Raw genomic sequence first — 23,920 nt, 5'->3', positions numbered from 1 at the left:
GCTGCTGGGCGCTCAGTGTGGGGACTAGGGGTAGGTGTGGGGAGCAGGGTGCACTGGGGGGACTTCAGGGACACAGATACAAGGGAAGGCACAGGCAAAACCTCACATTTCAGGCTCAGCATCCTGAGCAGGTTCGCCAAGGGCCAAGGCTGCTCCTTCTTTGTGCCAGCAGAGAGGCACACAACCATTTTTGCTGAACTGTGAACAGCAGTGTTTCCTGGTTCAGTGCAAGTTAAAAGTTTAAGACAACCCTAAGCTCAAGAATGATTTGAGTAATGCTTCTGGTCTCTCTCACCCTCCTTCATTCAAGGAGATACACCCTCTCAATATAGGAGATTACCCAAGACTGCATTTCTTGTTGTTAAAACAGAAGATCAAACAAAAGCAGATGAAGGGAGAGGCATTTACCACCCTGAGCTGTTACCTGGCATTTAGTAGTGCGTTCATAACCTGCCTGCGTTGCAGGCAGTGGGGTCTGCCACAGGAGACCAGCTCCATAGCCATTAGAAGTGGCATTGCAGGGGATTCAAGGATGGGTTGTTCATCCTTCTTTTGTCTGATAATGATGGTGTAACCTATGTTTACTTCAGAGAAAGACTTTGCTGGCAGTTGTGGCAGGATACAGAGTCACTCAGACCTTCAAAATGAGAGAAATTACACCTTAAAAGGAGGAACTCGAACTCACTGATCTCGCCCAGCTGATCTCAAGCAGTGCATTTTACTGGAGCACAAAGCAGAATGAACACTGGGGAACTTGGACAGGGGAGACAGCTACAAGTAAGAGGCTTTAGGATAACCAAATCCTGCCCACAGAGACCTTTTTTCCCATCTTGGTCTCTCACTGGCTGTTTCAGAAGCTTCCTGGAATGTGGTGTTAAAAAGTCTCAGCCTCCAGCCTATTTTCCCTGCATCACAGCAGTGTTACCTGCTTCATGGCTTTCTGGGCTTTTTGTCATTTCTAGATCTGCTGTAAGCTTTGTGCTCCAGCCAGACCATCCCCTGTTACAAATATCTCCCTGGCAGGAATACACTTCCTCTCAAGAAAGGGAGGATAAAGACAAAAAACACCTGCTGGCTGTCCTGCCTGCTCCTCCTTCTCTTCACCCACCACTTTAGTGAGCCTGCAACACACATAAGAGAGCAGCAAACAAAACAGCCATGGTCACTGCCAGAAGGGCCAGTGTCAGTCCTGTTTCTTTGATGTCAAAGGTGCAGCTGTTTTCTGTTTCTTTTTAACCCATTAAGCAGTAAGAAGTGCTTTAGCATAGGACTTTGCTTATATGAAAAAAATAATTGGAGTTTGAGGATTGAAGCTTGTCTGTACTGGTAATTTGTTGCAAGTGAAGTGAGCATGTGGATCACACAGGATCATCAAGGATAATTAGCATGCCTTGGGATGGGGTCACCTCTTGCACTTTAAGAACAGATTACACTGGACCCTTCATTAAATTTGCACGGAAGGTGTTGGTATGGAAAGCTGGCAGAGGATAGCTGATGCACTGTCAGTTCCCATGTCAGCTTATGTAGCAGTAATTTCTGTGTCAACAGATTTCAAGTATTTATGACTTAAAGGAAGAACGCTGCAGGTCCAGAAATCTCCTCCCAGCCCGAGGAGGAAGAAAAACACCGCTTGAATTTATCATTTGCCACTTGCCCCCATGACGTCAGCTCGGGGCTGAGCTCTCTACCTGTGGCTGGGACCTTAAATGAGCTGACCCAGAAGAGAAAGGCACTCTGTCTTAGGCTTAGCAGCGAGTGGCAGCGGCAGCAGAAGTGGCAATGAGACGCTCTGTGCTCCTCGCTGTGTGGCTTGGCCTGGTGCTGAGCCTTTTGAAAGGTAAGAACCACTATCTTCTGTTTTGTGATTTATCAAGGCAGCTATTGTGTGGCAGTGGAAGGATTTTCTAGTACTTTCAGCAGCTGTTGAGAAGCCAGTTGTGATGCAGAATTCAGCATGTCTAGATTTTGATTAATTAATGATGAAAGATGTCACTGCAAGCCAATGGCTTTCCTTATTCGCAGAACAATGGAAAATCACTGGTGCTTATGATTAACCTAATTCAGCCTATTCCAAGGGCAGTTTTCAGGACTTTCATACTAAACCCAGGTAATTCAAGCTCTGTTACAGTCATAACAAAAGGTGCAACTGTTCCACACCAGTACTCTTTTGGCCGGAGGCTCCTTAACCAACCAGTCTGGAAAGCAGCTCCCCCTGAGCTGGCTCACAGAGCTTTTGTTCCTTCCTGTTGGAATAAATTAATGGAAACATCACCACCAGCTTTCAAGAGGATTGCATCACAATCTGTTCAAACTAAAGGCGGCATTCCTTAAGCCACTTAGTACATTTTCTGGCATTGTGCCCAAGTTTGTAGTTGTGGGCCAGAGCCAAACCTGCCTTTTCCTGATACTCAGTGACGGGTATGAGGGGGTTAAGACATTAGCAGAAGTAAAGTATCTGTGTGAAGAGTTTTGTAGCAACTTGAAGCTGTGAGAGACAAAAACCCCTAGCTAACACAGTGATAAAATTGCAGAGTTATCCCTCAAATTAAGATCTGTTAAGCTTGCAACTGGTGGCAGGGTTGTGAGTCTCTGCTGACTATTGTGAATGAACAGATGTATTTCCAGCAACATTCACAGTGTGCTACAGACCAATTTTCAGCTGTAAATTATAAGCATAGAAGTCTTTGAGATTATCAGTCAGTTGGTTGTTTTTCTGATTGGAGGCTTGTAGGTAACAGCAAGATGTGAAAAGTCTTGTGCCAAGACTTGATGAAAGCAATACCCATTTTTCACTTGATCAGATTTTGCGTCAAGATAGATCTGCTCAGAAACCTCTTTCATTCTAAGCAAACACTGTAAAAGCTTTTTAGGATGTGTCCATTTGAATAATACTGTCAAAGGCCCTGCCCTGCTCAGCAGCCAGATGTCTCTGTACAACCTTGTGGTGACATCCATTTCTTTATCACAGTGGTAATGCCCAAGCCCATTAACACATCCTGTTTCTGTACACAGAAGGTTAGATCTAGGCACACAGAGCCATAAATTAGCCACCTTTGCCCAGGTTACCTTTGTCAAGCCCATCCACAAGGTTCAATTGCAGCTCATGCACTCTGCTGGCACCATGGATGCTGTTCTGCCTGAGTCCAAAGGGTACTCCAGGACTATGGTTAGCCACAGCCTCCCAGCTCCAACAGTTGTAAAAAAGCACTAGCTTTGTAACAGGTTGTTGTTCCAGCATCCATTGGCTGTGGCCAGCAGAGATTCATATTATCATGGTAATAGGAAAAATGTCCATTTACATGAACTGGGGAACAAATAATGCTGTTTATAGAACTCAATGGCCAGTGGAGGCGGGAGACTTGGCAGGGAACTGGCACAATTGTTCATGTTTCCTCTTCACCTAGAGAAGGCTAATGGATTACTTGTCTTTTGCAGTTACTTGTCTTTTGCATTTTGAGATACATTGACCATCAGAAAAAAAGTGTCGAAGATTTTCCTTGCTTTAGACTTTCAAAGCCTTATAAAGCTCTAGAAAAGTGAGGTCCATTTATCAAATGTCTGCTGAGACGTGCAAAGTGTGACAGTGACATGGAGTTTAGCCACAAATACATTAGTCTTTCAGCTGCGTGTTTTAAATGCTTTAGATAAAATTATGATTGCAGAAGCATTCACTCAGAGAAAAAAAGGTTTGCTCCTAACTCATAAATAAATGAGTAATTAATAATAATACTTAACTAATTCAGATTAAAGTTAGATTACATAATCCAAACTGGCCATTTGTCAGCATCATATGTTTATCAGCAAGACTGGTTTATTATTTGTTCCTCTTATATCTAGGAAAAACAAAACAAACAAACTCCTCAAACCTGAACTCATTCTTTATATCAAGAGTTGAGAACAGCATAGGTTAAATAAAGCAAAACCCAACAGCCTAAAAATCCCTAAAATATTTTGGAAGAGTAAAAGCAATTACAAAGGCTGAAACCAAAGTGGGAATGACTATTTTCACCAATTGGCTGGTATCAGCCAGGTTTCCCTTTATTCACAAATAATGATGACAGAGAAGTAATAAAAAGAAGAAAAAAAAAGTATACTGCCATAAATGCAAAAAGGTGTAGTCAAGGGAAAGAGGGTCTTTATACTGCTGCTGCTGATGTAGCAGAAGAAGCATTCCTGGAACAGAAATGACCTGCTGTCAATGTCCTCATGAATCTGTTACAGCACAGGAGTGTGTGTTAGCAAAGGCAGTCATTCTTGCATTGCTCTGGAAGAACAGAGATGGAGTTTTAAAGGATGCCCCAGTCATGCTGAGTGCAGAGGCTGTGTGCCTGTGGGTGGGACACCTCAGAGCCTGCTCTGACAGCCAGTGCTGCAGGGAGAAAAGTGTGGTGAGAATAACGTGGACCTTTAGCTCCTGCATCAGGCCTGGATAGAAGGGGATCCCTGTAGCGGTAGCCAAGGGAAGCCTATGACCAGATCCTGCAGGGAGCTGTGCCTGGGGCTGGTTGCTGCTGGAAGTGACAGCTTTGGCCACCACACATAAGCTGGGGACAGGACAGTGTGTGCGAGGTCCTTGTGTTAAAGCACTGCCATAGGGGGACAAGTGGTCATGGACACATCAGATGGGAGAGGCATCTCAGCCAGGGAGAGCCAAGAGGCTGGGCCAGGGTGCTCAGGGCTTTGGCAACTCAGCTCCACAAGGATCCACTGCACCTACCTACACCTCTGTGTCCTACACACACAGAATCCTCAAGGCTTTTTGAACAGACAGTGCTAGGCAGCGCTGACATGTCTCTTCTCTTCCCTTCATCAGACACCAGTGCTGTAAATGAAACCAGTCCTGACTCACAGACGACAACCCTTGGTCCTACAGGTACGGAACAAAGCTTTCAAGCTTTCCCTTCTGGGGACAGTTTGGAGTAACCAATTTCCAGGTGATCTCCTGCTGGGATCACCCCGAGGAGGGGCAGCCTACCCAGTCCCTCAGCTCCTCCTCCATGCTGGGCTTGCAAGAGCCCGTCCCTCCTGATAGCACCCCAATTCCCCATCATGATTGCCCAGCACTGGGAAAGATTGTGTTCTTCTGACTTCCAGCTGAATGGTCCTGTGCCAAAGGCCTCTGTGGGGGAACACACATGTGCAGGCTCTGCACTGTCTGATGGCACCCCCAAGTTGCTCTGGCCCTCACCCCATCCGAGTGCTTCCTTGGGCAGGTGAAGGGATCTTTGCTGCATAGAGACCCCTGTGTGTCTGTGCCTGAGAATTTGTATCTTCTGCAGCCAGAGAGCACAGCTGGCCTGGGGACCACACACTGCCTCTCTGGGATGTGCTCAGGTCCTGGGAATTGGGGACAAGGGGTCGTGGGCACGTCAGATGGGAGAGGCATCTCAACCAGGGAGAGCCAAGAGGCTGGGCCAGGGTGCTCAGGGCTTTGGCAACTCAGCTCCACAAGGATCCACTGCACCTACCTACACCTCTGTGTCCTACACACACAGAATCCTCAAGGCTTTTTGAACAGACAGTGCTAGGCAGTGCTGACATGTCTCTTCTCTTCCCTTCATCAGCCACCAGTGCTGTAGATGAAACCAGTCCTGAGTCAGAGATGACAACCCTTGGTCCTACAGGTACGGAACAAAGCTTTCAGGCTTTCCCTTCTGGGGACAGTTTGGAGTAACCAATTTCCAGGTGATCTCCTGCTGGGATCACCCCGAGGAGGGGCAGCCTACCCAGTCCCTCAGCTCCTCCTCCATGCTGGGCTTGCAAGAGCCCGTCCCTCCTGATAGCACCCCAATTCCCCATCATGATTGCCCAGCACTGGGAAAGATTGTGTTCTTCTGACTTCCAGCTGAATGGTCCTGTGCCAAAGGCCTCTGTGGGGGAACACACATGTGCAGGCTCTGCACTGTCTGATGAGTCTGCATGCTGCTGCTGCTGATGTAGCAGAAGAAGCATTCCTGGAACAGAAATGACCTGCTGTCACTGTCCACATGAATCTGTTACAGCACAGGAGTGTGTGTTAGCAAAGGCAGTCATTCTTGCACTGCTCTGGAAGAACAGAGATGGAATTTTAAAGGATGCCCCAGTCATGCTGAGTGCAGAGGCTGTGTGCCTGTGGGTGGGACACCTCAGAGCCTGCTCTGACAGCCAGTGCTGCAGGGAGAAAAGTGTGGTGAGAATAACGTGGACCTTTAGCTCCTGCATCAGGCCTGGATAGAAGGGGATCCCTGTAGCGGTAGCCAAGGGAAGCCTATGACCAGATCCTGCAGGGAGCTGTGCCTGGGGCTGGTTGCTGCTGGAAGTGACAGCTTTGGCCACCACACATAAGCTGGGGACAGGACAGTGTGTGCGAGGTCCTTGTGTTAAAGCACTGCCATAGGGGGACAAGTGGTCATGGACACATCAGATGGGAGAGGCATCTCAGCCAGGGAGAGCCAAGAGGCTGGCCCAGGGTGCTCAGGGCTTTGGCAACTCAGCCCCACAAGGATCCTCCAGCATTTCCCTTCTCAGAGGTTGTCCCACACACACAGAATTCCCCAAAGCTTTTTGAACAGACAGTGCTAGGCAGCGCTGACATGTCTCTTCTCTTCCCTTCATCAGACACCAGTGCTGTAAATGGAACAACAATTCAGCCAACTGAGGCGTCAACCTCAAGACCTCCAGGTAAGGAGCAAAAATGCTCCAGCAGCGTTATTTTTTGGGACCACTTGGAATAACCAGGTCCCAGGGAGCTCTGTAACCCCCTCAGGGAGGAAGGAGTTCCCCTGCCTGGGTTTCCCATGTTCCTCTTCCAGATGACACACAGCTGCCCCCATGGTGGCCATGAATACCCTCCACATTTCTCTCTTCTCCTGCTGGCCTTTGCTGCAAGGAGAATGTGTTGGGGAAGATTGGAGCAGGCTGCTCTTTTTGTGCTAGGTGATTTTGCCTACTTCAGCAGGCAGGGATACAAAATGATCCATGCAAAGAGCTGCCCAGGCCTGACCTTGACCTGGTCCTGCAGGGAGTTGTGCCTGAGGCTGTTGGAGCGTGGGGAGCAGGGAGCTGGGGCACAGTCAGGCATGGGGCTGGGGCCAGGAACAGTGTCTAGGACACATGCATGTGTCTGTCCCAGGAGCTCTCCATACCCCACCATCTTCCATCCCAGTAGGCACTTCCAGTGCAGGCAAAGTGTCTCCAATTAATGATCTTTCTCCCCATCACTCTTCCCTGGGGGACTTTGCTGCAAGTGGGATGTGTTTGGAGGAGTTCAGAATTGTTGTTGCTTTCTGCTTGGGATCTTTTTCGTCAGGAAAAAGAAATTTGGCTTCACTAGGTTGTCTGGAAAAAATATTTGGAAATGAATGTTATAGGAAATGAAAATTCATTTAGTGTTTTACTTTTTATTTTTGGGGGTATGAATGGGCATTCCTATTTTTTTTCCCTGTTTCACAGAAAATGTCTCATCTGTGAGAATGTACTTATGGAATGAAGTGTGAAAAACCAGGCAGGGTGAAAAACAGAATTTGATGTCTTGGAAGAGAACTGTAATTACCATCCTATATATAATATGTATAGAAATATAACTTTTAATTACTTATTAACCACCTAAATTATGTATAGATATAAAATACATACTCTAAACCTCTAGAGAAAATATATAATTACTCTGAGAAAATATACTATTATGATTCACTTTGGAGGCCTCATTTTATTAATGTCTGCAGTAGAGGACTGTGCTATGACACTGTCATAATAAGGCAAGTATGTACCTGTGCAGAATTAAAGACACACAAGCTATTGTAGTCAGTCTTTCTGACAGTCACTGGTCTTGGCAAGCCTTGATGTACTTTCTTTCTTTGGTTTGATTTTAGCTGGAATTGTGGAGTTAAGTGGAGTTGAACTGTGAATGCTCAATATGACAGATGATGAATTTCAGGCATACTCCATGTGTTCACTGTGATATCCTGCTAGATTGTTATTGCTAGATAATCCTGCTAGGCAAAACAGTTACTCTACATTAAACAAGCAAGATATAGCTGTATGCTCTGCACTTGTATCTATACTCTCTAAAACATAGCTGGTAGATTCCTTTTGTAGAAGTATATATGAACTATTCAATATATGAATGACTTTATATATGAACTGGCTACTGCAGAAATTCACAGAAACCCTAACATCAATGTCTTTCATCTTGGTCTTAGGGGACTTCTGCTATGGAGATCCTTGTGGAAGAAATTCGGCTAAATGCATTTCCTTAAATAGCAATTATACCTGTGTGTGCCAGTATGGATTCTACTACAGTGAAAAGAATTGTTACAGAGGTGAGTTGCAGAAGGGCATCAATGCTTTTAGTTAGCGGCTCAGGTGAATTTTGCTTCCCATAAAGCTTGTTTTCATGTTATAATTGCATACACAATCAGTCTGGGAAGGTGACTGGTGAGTGGCTTCTTGCTTTGCAGACAGCCACTCCTACAATGACCTAGAGTGCTATCTCAGAAAACAGGGTCAGCCAAAGAGGTTAATGTTCTAGGAAAAGAAGGTGAATTCTCTGTCAGGGGTGCTGGAGATTAAAATGAGTGAAAAGCAGGAAAAAAAATGCAAGTGTAAACCTGACATCGATATTAATGGCAATGATTTCAAAAGGACCAGACTTACAAAGACCTGTGGACAGTCAGATTGATTTTTCCCCTTGCTAAACACTCATCAGAGTCCTGTCGAAATGCATCTCTGAAAAGCTTCTGAAGGCCAAGCATGTGAGAAAATAAGGCTTCTTATTTAAGGATCAGCAAGCAGGATTCTCAAATTTATTTGTGAAGCTTAAGAAGCAAGTGGATTCTGAATTACTTTCTCTGTAAACCACAGTGAACCACATTAGCTGCTTAATAGGTGCAAATCTGGAGTCCTTAATATATACGTTTTTTCTCACTAAATCCTGTAACACCTCACGGAGAGTCTTTTAGCTTCAGGCCATGCTAACAGTTTAATGTTACTCAGTTTCATAATCAGGACAGATTGGCTGGGCTCAGGATCCTGCCTTCTTCCCTGGCAGCCAAAGTACATCCCCTGTTGTGACTGAATTGATTTGTCCTCTACTGATCCCTCCTGTATATGAAAAATAGCACTAATTTTTTTTTTTTCCTACATTGTATTTCCCCATCCCTGAAGGCTGGAGAACCCCAAGGTGAAACTGGACTTTCTTGAATGTTTTCTAGTTTACACTCTCTGTTCTCGTTCCAGGGAAAGTATTCCCAGCGAGCATTGCAGTGAATGTACCTTACAGTGATAATCTTAAGATTGTAAATTCCTCGGAGCACGAAGAGCTGCGCAAAAACATATCAGATTTTGTGAGTGACAATGTTTTTCCCCCCATCTATTTGATGCTACGCTGGATGTCATGCAGACAGAGAGGGCATTCACTCCAATGTGGAGCCTTGAAAAGTTTCACTCTACAAGAGATCTACTTCTTTCAAAGAATGCTTCACATTAGTTTATACTTATTTATGAAAGACTTGAACTTTGCCCTCAGATGAGCACATCATGGCTCTTGCTGAAGTGAAGGGAATCCCTAAAGTAATATCTACATTTTTAGAACTGCTTCTATTCTGGGGAGTTATCACATAGATTGCTCTGCATCTTCCACCATTCCCTCTCTAGAAACAATGGGGCTGAGTGAAGTTTTCCAGCCTATTGAGTTTCTGGTCTCCTCTGTTTGCTGAAGGCCAAATAATACTCAGTGGTATGAGTAAAAATAATCAACTTTATTTTTTTAAAAAGAAAATTATTGATTCCACACAGCACAAACTTTTCTGAATGCCTGTCTGGCTGTCTAAATACTGAAAAATAAGCCTCCTGCATAAGTCTGCCAGTATTACTATTTTTATGTTATTAGTGAAATGGATACTGCACATTTTTTTATAATTCTATGATTATACATAAAATATGGTAACAGATTTCCTGGAGAAATAAGATGATCAGTTTAATTTATACTGCCATGTCGAAACAAATGGATTTGCTTATTTCTCTTCCTGGCAGTAAGGAAGAATAGATATGCAACTCTACCAGATATCTGAATAACAAATATTCACCAGATGTTAGTCAGGAACCATCAAAAATGGTTATCAATTTCTGCATATTATTATATTGCTTACTATGAATCTTGAATCAGAAAGTTACCAAAACTTGTTCCTCCAGAATGTTAAAAAATATTTTCTCAATTTTTTTGCCCAGCATTTTTTCATGATATGGCTACAAAGAACATCATATGTAGGACTAAAATAGATACATAATAGAATGCAAAAGTGAAAATAGCATAGAAAATAATCTGGATTTTATTGCAAAGAAAGTTGGGTAGTTATCTTTCAGCCGAATTAGAACTTAGAATTGATCTTATCTTCTCATGGTGCCTCCTGCTTGTGTGGCAGTTGGAGGCAGCTGCCTCCACCGCTAATTCCTTGCTTCACATGAAATGACAGAGAGCAGTGACTTTTCTTCTGACCCTGTTCAGCTCCCAATGCTTTCATCAGTGCTTCTTCCTACAAGATCAGCCCCTGATGATCCCACTTCACTGCCTCTCAGGGACGGGTGGATCTGTGAGGACGGGAACTTCTCCCTCTTCCCCCCACTTGCGCACAGATTGGTGTTGTGGAGACACCCTCCTAAGCAACGAGTTTGCACAGGGCTATCTGTAACTATCAGCCAGTTCACCCTAATGCACTGCCCTCCCATATTCCATGTTCTTCCATGTTCTACAGCACCACTCCACTGTTCCTCTTCTGCAATACCTTGCCTGGTGGATTTTACACATCGCTTCACTTTGTTTGTACTTACAGTAGCATGTTCTGCATTAAAACTTTACCGCTGAAGCCTCAGTGGTTCGTGTGATTTTGGTCTATGTTTCTGCTTGCCTTGAACCCTAATTTCTTTCTCTTTTACAGTTTTTAGAGGCCTTCAAACCTCTAATCGGCTACATGGAAACTGTCATCGTGGAAATCGGGTAAGTTTGCCGGTGTGTTTTTGCACAGTACATACTTCCACATACCTCATTTTAATCTGTCTCCCATGAAGTTCTCAGTTCAATAGAAGATATGGGACCATGTCTTGGTTTGGGAAGACAGGTATCTGCCAGGGAAAGCTGGAGCTTCCCTTGGAATGGAGAATGTAAACCACCACCACCGCTCTTTTTCCAATTATAATTTTTTCAGTTAAAAGCTTTTAGGCAAAAGATTTTTCAAATAGAAATAGCAGTTCTTTACTGGTATGTATAACAAAGCAAAACAAACAAACAAACAAACCACAAAAACAACTACAGCATTGATAACAAAAACAGTACCAAGAACGTCGAGGATTTTGCTTCATAAAAACCCAGGGCAGTTTGGTCTTGGTGCCTTTGTAGGATCCTCAGAGCACCAAGCTGGGAACAGTGGAAGAAGTCTCGGGTTGGTAGCTGTAGAGTGGCAGGGTGTCCGGGCAGGGTGTCCCAGCAGGCAGAGGGATGCAGGGTCACTCTCTAGCAGAGATGGAACCACAATGGCAGGGCAGGGCTGGCCCAGCTCTCGCAGGGCGGCAGAGAAGCTCAGAATTCCAGGGCGAGCAGATGACGGCAGATTTCCCAAGACTGGAACCCGTGAAATCCACCAGCAGGAGCATCAACCCAGCCGTGCCTTCTCCCCGAACGCCGAAAACCAGAGAGAGAGGCTACCTGAAGCTCTGTCCTTTACCTGCCTCAAACCCCCCTCCAAGCTTCAACCATCCCTTTGTTTTGTTAAATAGTCTTAAGTGCGACATTTAGTCTCCTTGGTAACTTATGGGGAAAAAATTCTTTAGAGTAAAAAGGAACAAAACCTAACCCCCCAACAGACCAGTTCAGCTCAGAGTGCTTCCCCATAAAGGAGGGATGCTAACCCCATTTTTACCCCAATGTGTCTGTGAAATGGGCTGGCTGAGGCAGCTCCACACTGGATGTCCTGCTTCTAGCACCATGTAGGATACAGCCCTGTGCTGTAACTAGCAGTCCCTGTGATGTCTGACATGTCTGAAATTCTGATAGTTAACTCTGAGGTTCCTGTGACCACTGGGAGGGCTACCCAGCTTCAAGTCCCAGTTTGATTTTAAAACACCCTCCTTACAGGAGGCATAGAAAATGCATTTTATTGTGCATTTTTTGGTGTCTCCTGATTCAGGTTGAGCAAAGATGCCACTGAATGGGTTGTAGTGACTGTAGCTGTGGGCTTAAGTCCCTTGCTGATCTGGCAAGACGGTGTGAGATGACCCTCTTTTCCCATCGCCATCTGTTACAGGTTACTGTCCCCAGCGCTCTGCCAGCTTCTCTGTGTTTCCCAACCCGCATCAAGCAAAACCTGGCATGCTAGCACACATTGTCAACCCTTTCAGTGCACCCCAGGGATTAAGCAGCTAAGCAGAATGTTGTTCTAACAGAGTTGTGGGGGCAGTAACTTCCAGCAGTTGTGACACCTCAAGGAACTGCAGCAATCTGGCACCTAAGGATATTTGTGTGCATATCCTGGCAGCACGAGGTTTAGCTGAAGAGCAGGGAAGTCACTGCTGCTGTCCACCTCACGCCAGGGAGGTTGCTGTGAGCTGAATCTAACCAACACAGTGTGCAGTTCGCACAGATACCTCTACATCACAAACACACCCTTCTGCATTCATTGTGGTCATACCCTGAAATTATCATCACCAAGCTTCAGGGTGGGCTCTCCGCATCATGCCTGGATGACACCACAGGCTGATGGAAGCATGTGAAAGTTAGCGTCTAACAGATGAGGTTCTTCACACTGCAGCTGGCTTGAGGTTAAACCAGTTAGAGATGTCAGTTGTGTATTAAGAGCATGCAAAGGAGCAATGTTATTATTAAATCCAGCAGCTGTCTATTTACACCTGGACCTACCAGAAAGATGGCTGTTAATATATTCCTGAGCCAGACTTATCTCATTTTTAGGTCTCTTGGCAATTATCTACATCATGGGAAGAAAGAAGCTGGGGGAGAGAGGGAGATTGGGCAGAAATTTTTTCTCATCTTTGCATCTAGCTTGCTATCTGTATGGATTATGTGAAACTTTAAAATGGTACTATCTGTCCCTTTCAGACCTCAAATAGAAAGGAGATCTGTTTCAGTGGAGGTAACAGTGACAAACCTGTTCAAGGAGGACTCGCCTGAAAATAAGACCACAGTTGAGTCTGCAGTAAATTCTACAATAAACAATGTGCAGTCCTATTTCTCTGATTATAAGGGTATGTAACTCCTTGCTAGAGAAGTAATCAATCAGCAGAAACAAAGGTCCTTAAAACCTGGTCAGAAGATTTCTGTGGGCATAGGAGCCCATCAAATCATAAGCCTTGTTGATTTTAAGGAGCTGAATGTTCAATCTTGAGTAATTTTGAAATTTCAACCATTCAGTGCTAGGCTCTTTTGTCTTATTAAGGCTTCCTACTTCCTTTGTAAAAAAGACAAGGAAAATATTTATTCCCTGGTAAGCAATGGTGTGGTGGCAATTGAAATGAGGGCTCACTGATGAGCTACTGAGCTAAGGGATTTCTTGATCTAAACCAGTAAAGTTTTGCATTACTAAAGGTGTAATACTGGGAGAAAGAGTTTCTAATTAAAATAAGGATATTTTTTTCTCTTTTTAATTTTTTTTTTTAAACTGTCAATTCCTATTTTGAAATCAGGTTTCTTAAAAGGTCTACCTAATAATTAAGAATCCATTTCATGGCTTAAAGCCTGAATTTGGTCCCTGAAGGTGACTGCATTTGCCTCAGCCATGAGAAGGAAATAGGAAACCACTGAGAGCTCCCAAGGCACCAGTGCACTCACATCCCTCTACAGAATGCCATGCACTGAGGTCATTAAACCATTCCCACCACAAGGACATGGATGTACAGAGCCACAAACAGGATACTAATGCTGCTCCTGAAATGAGCTGCATGCCCATGAATGTTTATATCTATCTAGAACTGAATGGGATCTGGGTCTCACAGTTCAGCTGTGAAAAAAAAAAAAATGAGGACAATAGTTATGGTTTTTCTCTGTAGGGTTTTTTTTTTTTTAAAGGTGAGTCAGAAAGTTTTCAGAATATGAACTTAGGGGAAGAATGTCCCTTTTCATAGACTGGAGCCAGGAAGGTTTGGAGCTGGTTGTAGGAGGCTGAGAAACAGAAGGTCAGAAGATGGGATGGAAACAGGACCTTTACTGGTGAAGAGCAAGGAAGAAGAAAGGGCTGGTCCAAAAGCTTATGATATTGACATGCCAAGAAAAAGACTTACATTTTTTTCTGTTTTGAATTACCAAATAATTAGTTCATGATTTACTGGGCAAGTGCACTACTTTCTATGAAAGGGTATTCAGGTTTGCTCCCTTTTCTCTTTTAAAGAGGTAAGCTCTTGTGATATTTATCCATGTGATAATAAAACCACAGTGTGTGAAGGGGACATGTTTCCAGAATGCAACTGCAAACCTGGTTTGGAAAAGACAATATGGGATGATGATTCTTGTTCAGGTAAGAATCTTGCTGCTTTATCTATCCTTTAAAGACTGACCTGCTTATTCCCTGTCTTGATCTCTTTTTGAGAAGGGTGCTGGGCAAATATGCTGACCTCTATAAATGTGCACCCTGTGAAGAAAACCATAGAAACACATCCTCATGTTTCACTTTGAACAAATCTATAATTTTATTCCAGTCGAATAAATTATTAAAACTTGATAAAGTCATCACTGTACGCAGTGAGAAGGCAAGTCTTAAATGCATTGTTAGAGTCCTGGTAAGAACTGAAACCTAAACAGATAAAGGATGGAACAAATTGAATCCTATACTTACAGCTGTCTCTGTTAGGATATATTTTGGGAATAAATTCTACATGTTACTTGAAGGCAGCTGACAGAACTGGAAGTCTCATGATGCACTACCATGACCTGTTGAGGTTCTGTCCCTTGTTCACAATTCTAGGTTTGCATTACCTGGATTTAGACAGGCTTCTGTGAGAAGAATGATTTCTGTCATTTTTGGGAACTATTAGTTGTTAGGGGTTTATTTACTTTCTTGTTTTGAGTCTCTTAGGGAGTGCTCTGTTTATATTTTAGCTACCCTCTAAAGCCCTGTGATGTACATAATTTTCTTTGAAATACCTTATTTTCTTCTTATGGAAACTAAAATTTTCACACTACAGAAGTAAAAAAAAAAAAAAAAAAAAAAAAAAAAAAAAAAAAAAAAAAAGTCTAAGATGTAAGATTTTTTAAGAAAAACAACAAATAATTCAAAAATCCATGATAAAGTTATGAAAGCTGGGTACAATAAATCCTAATGAGATGTGATCTAGTGTGGTCTCATGTTTGTATAAAAGTGATACAGCTTGCCATGCAGATCATCTGCTGTGAGATCAAACTTCAGGCCATTGCTTGCCCAGGGAAGGTGCAGCATAGATAGATTTACTTACTGATGAAGTTGGATGGTTTTAAACACAGCCTGTTTACTTCTAATTTTGTGATTTTATATTTCAATTTTTGTTTTACGTAGCTACAGTCCTAAAAAAGCCATTCTGATGCTTTAAAGCACAGGAGAGGGGCGTGTGCATGTTTCCAGAGCAATAAAATAATCTTCTATCTGCAATTCACTCATGTTTTTCTCCCTGAAAATACAGTTTGCAGTAAAAGCTGTTCTGCAGAGGCACACAAGCGCTGTGTAAATGAAGAAGAGGGTCCAACATGCAAATGCATGATTAACTTTAAATGGGAGAATGATAACTGTGTGGCGTGAGTACTCAGCTTTTTGTTGTATTCCTGGGTTGTAGGCAGAGGTAGGGGAGAAGAACATCTGTCACAGGGTCAGCTGCAATCTGAGGATAAAGTACTTCACCACATAAACACAAACTACTCCAACAGCGTGGCTGAGCCATGGGAACTGCTGTGCTGGAGTGTTTAGTAAGCAACAGGCATTAGAGCAAGACGTGCCTCTAATCCCTGGAATGTTTGCACTGGTATCAGAGGGGACTGTTTCCTGATAACTTTCAGACCTATGTTGTTCCTGCGTGGTTTTCTCTCTGAAATTATTTCTGTCAGCTCAGGATCAGAACAGAACAGAGCAGTGTTTGCTGGTGAGGCTGAGTGGGTGACTGGTTGTGCTCCACTCTGGTAGATAAAGACAGATTCACTTCCCATATGCATTAATTCAGCTCTTTTTGTAGTTATTACTGTTGCAAACTGAACTTTTTTTTACCATAAAACTGATATATTTAAAATATAAGAAACTACCATGGGAGGGAGATAGAGTTGCCAGTCCTTATAGACCTTATACTGAAGCTTTTGTTAAGGACATTGCATGGCAATTCCAAGTGGCTCAGATGTGCACAGTTTAGTTCTTTAGAAAAATTAGGTTCTTTCAACATTTTTCAGACTGGGAGCATGAAACTTTGAGTGCCAAGATCACCAAGCACTCTGAAAATCTCAGATTGTTTCACTCTAATGAAAGTAAATAATTTAACATTAAGATAGGGTTAAAGAGGAAACCTGTAATGAGCACACTTTGGGGAGAAATTGGTGACAAAAGGAGGAAAAACACTATTGTTTTGTGATCACAGAATTATAGAATGGTTTGGATTAAAAGAGACCCTAAAGATCATCATCTTTTCTTTTCCCTTTTTCTTTTTTTCCCTCCTGTAGTTGTCCAGTGGGCTACTCTGGGGAGGAATGCAGCCACAGTAAGTATAAGAATTGCTGATTTTTAATTTGAAAAATACCTAATAATTGAAAAATACCCAATAATGCTTAATCTGTCTGAGACAATAAAAAAGTAGTAGCCTTTAGACGTGCCACGATTCTGCATTTATAGAAGGAAAATGTTAGGGGGAAAACAAGTGAAATTTCTCTGTTGCCTTATGTGCCTAGGGCATGGGAAGGGCCTATTTGACACCTAACTACACAATTTAGCATCAATACGAACTTAAACAACCCCTACAACCTCCCAGTTGTTCCTGTCCCTCGCATATAACTATGTGTAAAACCATTCAGTGCAAAGCATTAGGAATTAGAGCTGAGCTCAAAATAGCCATCCATAGAGATGGTCTTTAATGCAGATCCTGAATGTACATCTTTATGTGTCCACAAAATGTTGTAAGCACCAGGAGCCTGGAAATAAACTGCTTCCTTCCTTTCCTTCCTTTCCTTCCTTTCCTTCCTCTCTCCCTTGTTTTTCAATATTCACTGTGAGTTATTAATTGACACATTTCTTGTTTGATGTTGTTTTTTCCCCCAGACACTTTACTCATCCTTATAATAGTGGGCACAGTGCTTGGAGCCATTATCCTGATTTTAGTGATAGCAGTCTCTATTGTTTCAGTCAGGTAAGAATTTCTTACAGTGGAATAGAAACTGCATTGCTGTGTGTTCATAATAAGGCTTTTGCACTAGGTATGCTATAAAAATCTGTGCATGCTTCAGAATGGGACTGAGAATTCAAAACAAGGTGGGAGTGGACAAATCAGTAAGCTGGATTTAATAAGTAGTCAAAATAGTCTTTTAAAATCTCCTTTGTTCTTTCATCTCCTCTGAAGAGCAAAACAAAAACAAAATCCAGAGAAGAAGAGCCTGATAAAGCCAGGGCATTCCGACATCAATGCCTCTGAGGACAGACCAAGCATGTTCCCCAGGGTGCAGACCACTTCTGGCCATTCAAACCCAGGATATCAGCCAAACAACCCCTATGAGACACGTGCCACAAACAGAGACCATTTTCCAGAGAGGGATTATGATGATTTGGTAAGTGTTTCACACAGTCCTGTGGGAATGGAATTCCTGGACAGTAACACTGTGGGCTGCAGGCATTATTGAAACCCAAGCTCCCCTCTGTACATCCTCCCTTGGTCTAGAAGGCCAAAGTAGTATAAAGGCACCCAAACAACTGTAGCTGCAGCTGAAAAAAAATTGTCTTAATACAGCAATTTTCCTCAATGCAGAGATCAGCCCTCATAAAGACCTTTCTAAAGCCTCAGTAGTCATCCTGGAACCAAAGGAGAGATATGTAAAAAGCGATGGTCAAAGCAAGAGTTTGGCTGCCCAGTGGTCTGCTGTGTCATAGGATGTTTGTCCGCGCTGGCCAAACTCATCCCTCAGCACAGGTGTGACTGCAAGCATCACAGGCTGCTGCTCTGCTGCCACCTGGGTTTGTTTTAGGCTGCTGTAGAGTCAACAGGTGCTGCAGTGGCACCTCCCAGCTGCAGCCTCATGCACGATTCACAGTCAGTTTAAGCTGAGACTGATGCCCAGGGGTTTGTGTCCTCCCTCCTGGCTGCTGCTGCCTCGTTCACCGCAAGAGCAGCTGCAGAGGAGAAAGGTGTGAAGTGCCATGAATAATACAGAACAGTTTTTGCACTGCTGTGGTCCAGGCGAGCCTGGTCAGAGGAGGTGTGTCATTGCATGGAAGGCATGTTCTAAAAAAAAGCCTATTTTATCCTTGAATTCTGCAAGGGAGCCGTGGAGGAAGCAGAGGCTTGAGATCAGCTCAGTTTGGGTTAATAACTCCAAGGTTGTGGGCCATTCATGCAAATGTTGGACTTGATGATCTCTGTGAGTCCTTATTTCTCTTCTTTTCTTGTCTAAAAATTCTCTGTAGTACGAAGTATCACGGGAGCCAAAGGGCTTTAGGACACAGAGCAGATATTGAGTGACCAGAGCAGCAGAAGGATGGACCACCACCAGAACACTGGGTCAGAGCAAAGAATTTCACAGCCTCTCACCAATGCAGTTACTTCAGCAGAAGAGACAACCTCCTTAACCCCCAGATTCTCTCAAGATTTTTCTAGAGGAAGACTCCTGCTTGAAAGAGATCATGGACAACTTTGAAATAAGGGAAAAATGTTAGATAGCAGGGAGAAGAAGAGGACTTCTTTTAAAAGAACCAATGTGCTCCAATAAACATTAAACTGCTTCGATGAGGCCAGTACATTGGCAGGAGAGTGAATGTACACAAGATTCCAGGATTTTTACCCTGCTGGTTTTCAGTTCTGGAAGATGGTCCAGGCAATATGTGTGATGCTGAAAAGCGTCAGTACCCAGAACTTCACTTGAATTTGTGCTCACTTAATTTGAACTACGGCTCTGGGCAGATGAAAACTGTTTTTCATGAGAACCTGACCTGCTTCACTTTACTATATTAGATATAGGTTTTTTTCACCCTCCACAACCCAATATTTCCCACCTGAAAGCATTCTGTTCAGATCTCTGCTGACAGGGGTTGTGTGAGACTTAGACACTTGTCTGACCTTTTCCACAGCCTTCCTTCCCAACACAATGGTAAGATAGAATATCTTCAAACAAATACTATTCTTCTTCATCTTGCAAATTTGCATTGATTTTACATTTTTAGCTCCTGTGGAAAGTGTTAGCATTTCTTTCTTTTGCAGTCTTTATGTTTGAATGATAATAAGCTTGGTGTTTGGGGTTTTTTTAAAATTTCTTACATGCAGTCAATAAATCTGTCTGTAAAAATTTATCTTTTACTGTATTTTACTGAGTATGCATTATCTGCTGACTGACATTAATATAGTTATATAAAATACTTATATACACACATCTGTACATATATTTATAGATTACAATCATTTAAAGCATCATTTAATTCTGTTGTATTTTGTGTTTTGGTTTTTATATATGCAGATTAACTTTTCCTATTAAATATTATTTTTTCTCAGTACCAAGATTTTCTTATGTTCCCCCGCCACTGATTTAAGTGTTTTTTTAAAACTTCAGAGACTCTTTTATGTTAAAATTTGTGCAGAGTTTAGACACAAGTGTGCACAGACTAGTTACTTCAGCACCCAGCTTTCACTCAGAAGTTCAGAAATATTATTAAATATTAATGAAGTTAAAATGTTTATTGTGAGACTGGCACTGATATTCAGTGTTTGCTTTTGGTAGGAACTGGGAAGTTAGTGCAGCTGGATCTCCTTTGAAAACGTTGGACAAGCTGCTCTGTCTGGTGGCAGCTGTTAATGGCCCAGATGAAAAGAAGTGTCTTCCAGCTTAAATGATAAATCTGGGGGTCAGTGGTAGAGAACACTGTTTGTGGCTGCAGAGAGTACCAGGATCTCCATGTAGATGCTTGTTTCCAGTCTCTCCATGATCAAAACCAACTCCCACTTCCCAGTTACCTGATTGAAAGCTGGGACCTAAATAGTCTTTAGTCCCACATGATCTTTCTCGTGTGTCTTCAGCAGCAAAAGAAGGCAGACCCTGCTTTCTCAGAAGTAGCCTGGCAAAAAAAGGTGTCATTTTCTCTCTGTTGTTTTTCTGAGGTTTCATTGTTTCTTTCTTGCGGTTCACTCCTGTCCCCTTTGCTGCTGTCACCTGGCTGCACAGTGTCTGCCATTGGCAGGGTCTGTAAGAGACCAGGTTCTGGAGTCCTCAGCCAACCCCACCATCTGTGTGCATCTCTGCTTGCTCAGCGTGGCTCCATGGGAGCAGCTAGCTGGGTTTAACTAGCCATGATACCTTGTTCAAAGGGTGGGGAGGGATTTGGTCTTATTTCCTTGCCTTTTCCCCTGAGAGCAGTGTCCCATGAGGAGCAGGCAGGGCACGGTGGCTACACTTCTCACAAGGGGCAGAGAGATCCCTTCTTCCTCCAGCTAGAAAAGCCCTACAAACTGGACAAGCTCCCTCCCCCAACAATTTAATGTGTGACCCTCCCATGCCTGCTGCCACTTCTTTTTCTTTGAGCCCTGTGTGTCTCCACAATAATCTGGGTGAAGGAGATGCTCACAGCTTCTAATCCTTCTGCTCAGTCCTTTTCTTTCCCCCTTTTCTCTGACTTTTCAGCAGCAGGGAAAGGTTCTGCTGTGTGCAGGACTCTGATAATCCCATGCAGACTCCACTCTGGGTAAGTGTGCATGTGGTGAGACACTGGAAAATGGATGGGATAAAGGCAGAAACTGGCCAAAAGTCATGAAGCTCAGCTTCATTCAGCTGGCTGCTTTTGATTGGATACTTCCTCATCCCAATCTTTGTATGGCAAACTGAAACTTGGGCGCACATGGAGCTGAATAAGAAGGGTTTTCTATATTAAAAGTAACAGCTCACTGGAATGGTCATAGTGGTTTTTGGCTGAGGTAAATTGCCTGGCTCCATGCATAAAATCCATGTGACAGTAACCTGCTATAGAGGCATGTGGAAAGGCTTTTAAGTGTTATCTCCTATTCTTTTGCAAAGCAACAGAGGTTGGAAATGCAGCTGAATGCTGAATGAGAAACTTTAATGCAGTAAAACTTTATTGAGGTTGTGATATCCCGACATGTGCAATCATTGGTAATAAAAGGAGCAAAAATAGTCAGGTGTTTGCATCATTTAACTGCAGAGGAATTTTCATTGCTCTAATTCAAAGCTAATTTCTGCAACTGCAGCCAGTTGTCATTTAGGCCATGCTGGGGAGGGGCTATCAGATACCACTGTGAGCCTGCTCCTTTTTAGCATTTCAAAGGCTGCTACAGTTCTTTTATCTGGACTGGAATTCTGTACCGAAAGGGCAAACTCCCAGATATTTCACTTCTGATTGTCTATTAGCAGTGTGTGACTATTCTGGGAACTGTGATCATGGAAAATAGCTCTTTGTCGAGTTTTATGACTGCTGCCTCTTGACTCCTGCTTTGTTTCAGCTGCCCATCCTTCGAAATCCAGGTAAGCACAGGAAAGGAGCTGAGTGGGTCCCCACTGTCAGTGTGAGTGTGGGCATGCCTGCAGGCAGGCTGAGAGGCTCCAGGGATCTGCCACAACTCATTTTGCATCCTGAGTTCTCCCATCCATCTTCTCCCTTGAGGTGCAGTGTGTCCTTGAGAAGCAGAGTGTCCTGCTGGTACATAACCCACAGAGGAGGTGGGAAGAGGCTGCCACTCGAGTCTGCCACCAGCTTTTATCCTAAACCAAAAGTCACTCTGGAGAGTGCAATTGCTTGGCATGTCTGCACAGGGTGTGCTAAACAGTGCTAAATTTGCTGGGACAGAGGTTTGCCAGGTTATAACACATACTTGCTTGGGAATATTGGGATAACTTCAGTCATATGCCATTTTATGTTTATTTAGATATACCCAAGCATATTGAAGCAATGTGGCGTGGGAGGGGAGAGGCATGGTAGGTGCTTTAGAGAAGCTGGGTCTGGGCAGCTGCACCTCAGGAATGTAATGGGATGGCAGGATAAGAATGAACGGCGTGATCAGGCCTGCTGCTGTTAGCACTGCTTACAACTGAAACCAGCCTCAAAACTGAGAGCTAAACTTCTGCATCCACACATTCCCCAGCAAAGCCCAGCATCCAAACCTGTATGTGAAAGCAGCACCTTTCAGGCCTGAAAGCAGGAAGCACTTTGAATTTTTTCTGGTTGCTTGTTAGAGGAATCCACCCCTTGTTTCCTTCAGGAGACTGTTTTTACACAGGCCGTGCAAGTGATGTGCCAAGCTGGAGGCATAAACGAGTAAAAGTGAAAAATGAGGGTAAGATACCCCTGCAGACCAAGGGGCTTATCTTTTCACTTCTTGTGTACCTTGAGTTTGATGGCTGGCTGTTTTCAAGGTGAATGACAGCACTCCTTCCAACAGGAGGGACAGGGGTAAGGGAAAAGGAGCCTTTCCTCTAGAAAGAAGTTTCCACCTTCTTGGTAGGAATGGCTTCCCAACAGAAGCCCTGGTATGGAGAGTGTTTGGGAAAACTCAGGTGAAGGTTGAAGGAATTCAGGCAGGTGTCCTGGTGAACATGACTGTTCCTAGCTGGTTTTGGGGAGAGCACCTCAACTTCATCCCAGGCTCAGGAAGGTGACTGGACCTTGGTACAACCCAGACACAGAGGATCCTGTTGGCAGTTTGTCGTACAATAACCCACAATCTACAGCAAGGCAAGCCTAGTGCTGCCTCATCTGTCACTCCTGTGAGAGGAGGACTGTCATTTGTCAAGATTGGCAACTGCAAAATCATCAATTGCTATTTAATCCAAATTTCCCATCCTTCCTTTTAGTTTTAGCCCAGTAATGCTCTGTTTCAATGCCATGTGTCTTCTGTTGGTGAGGGGGTGATGGAGTAGCTTTGCTTACTAAGGGTTCCCAGCAGCATTAAATTGACCTCTCCTAGGTTTTGAAGTGTGAGCTGAAAACACTGATTTTTATAGCAACTTGTCAAAAAAAAAAAAAAAATCCCCAAACCCAACACTAAAAGCCCAAAGTGGTCCAAGAACAAAGAAACCCATAAAACATGTCAGGTCACCATTAAACAGGAAAGAAACAGGGCTAAAAATAAGATCTGTAAATTGCCTTGCCAAGGATGCTCTAGCTGCTGATAAAAGGCTCTTTAAATATACCAAAGCCACAAAGGCAGCTAGGAAATCAGTGGGAATGCTGACGACAAGGGTATAGAAGTGGCAGATGGGGATGGTGACATAGCAGAGAAAACCAGTGATAACTTTGTGGCTGCTTTTACAGCTGAAGATGTTGGGGAGTTCCCCATGTATGCCAGTCTGCACTGGATCAGCTGGAAGAGCTGAACAATTGGAAGGAGAAGGGCAACGCAGAGTAAAGAGCTACCAGGAGTAAAGGAAGAGTAAGTGAAGTCACTTTCATTGAGGCAAGAGGAGGGATGAGGTCAAATAGAAAAAGTGATGAAGTGACTGGGACCAGACACTGATCCTGGGGACCCAAAGGAGCAGCACAGCCCAGTGGGGCAGGTTTTGGGGGCTGTGGTACCCAGGCACAGTCAGACTCACTGAGCTGCACTGAGCCATCACTGATGGGTTTCCAGAGCCTTTGACTCAGAGTGGCAGCCAAATACCCACAGAATGTTGGGGTACACAATGCTAGAGGAGGTCACTGTAAAGCAGACAGAAAAAACCTACAGGCACACTTGGTGAACTTGCTGTCACAGGATGTTATGGAAGCTGTATCTGCAGGTTCAGAAAGAGATT

The 23,920-nt window shown here is 43.6% G+C and overlaps 1 protein-coding gene across 1 annotated transcript; it reads left to right on the top strand.

Moving 5' to 3' along the window:
• Nucleotides 1-1,723: 1,723 nt before the first annotated feature.
• MUC13 (mucin 13, cell surface associated) lies at nt 1,724-19,471 on the top strand. The gene is made up of 11 exons (XM_066323350.1): nt 1,724-1,837; nt 8,181-8,300; nt 9,217-9,323; nt 10,914-10,972; nt 13,085-13,230; nt 14,370-14,495; nt 15,634-15,745; nt 16,652-16,689; nt 17,244-17,331; nt 17,542-17,746; nt 18,600-19,471. The coding sequence occupies exons 1-11, from the start codon at nt 1,780-1,782 to the stop codon at nt 18,648-18,650; spliced, it is 1,110 nt and encodes a 369-aa protein (XP_066179447.1). The 5' UTR covers nt 1,724-1,779; the 3' UTR covers nt 18,651-19,471.
• The last annotated feature ends 4,449 nt before the right edge of the window (nt 19,472-23,920 follow it).

Source organism: Sylvia atricapilla, chromosome 7, assembly GCF_009819655.1.
Source record: "Sylvia atricapilla isolate bSylAtr1 chromosome 7, bSylAtr1.pri, whole genome shotgun sequence".
NCBI lineage: Eukaryota > Metazoa > Chordata > Aves > Passeriformes > Sylviidae > Sylvia > Sylvia atricapilla.
Note: the sequence above shows the minus strand (reverse complement) of the source record. Positions and strands in the feature narration are given on the sequence as shown.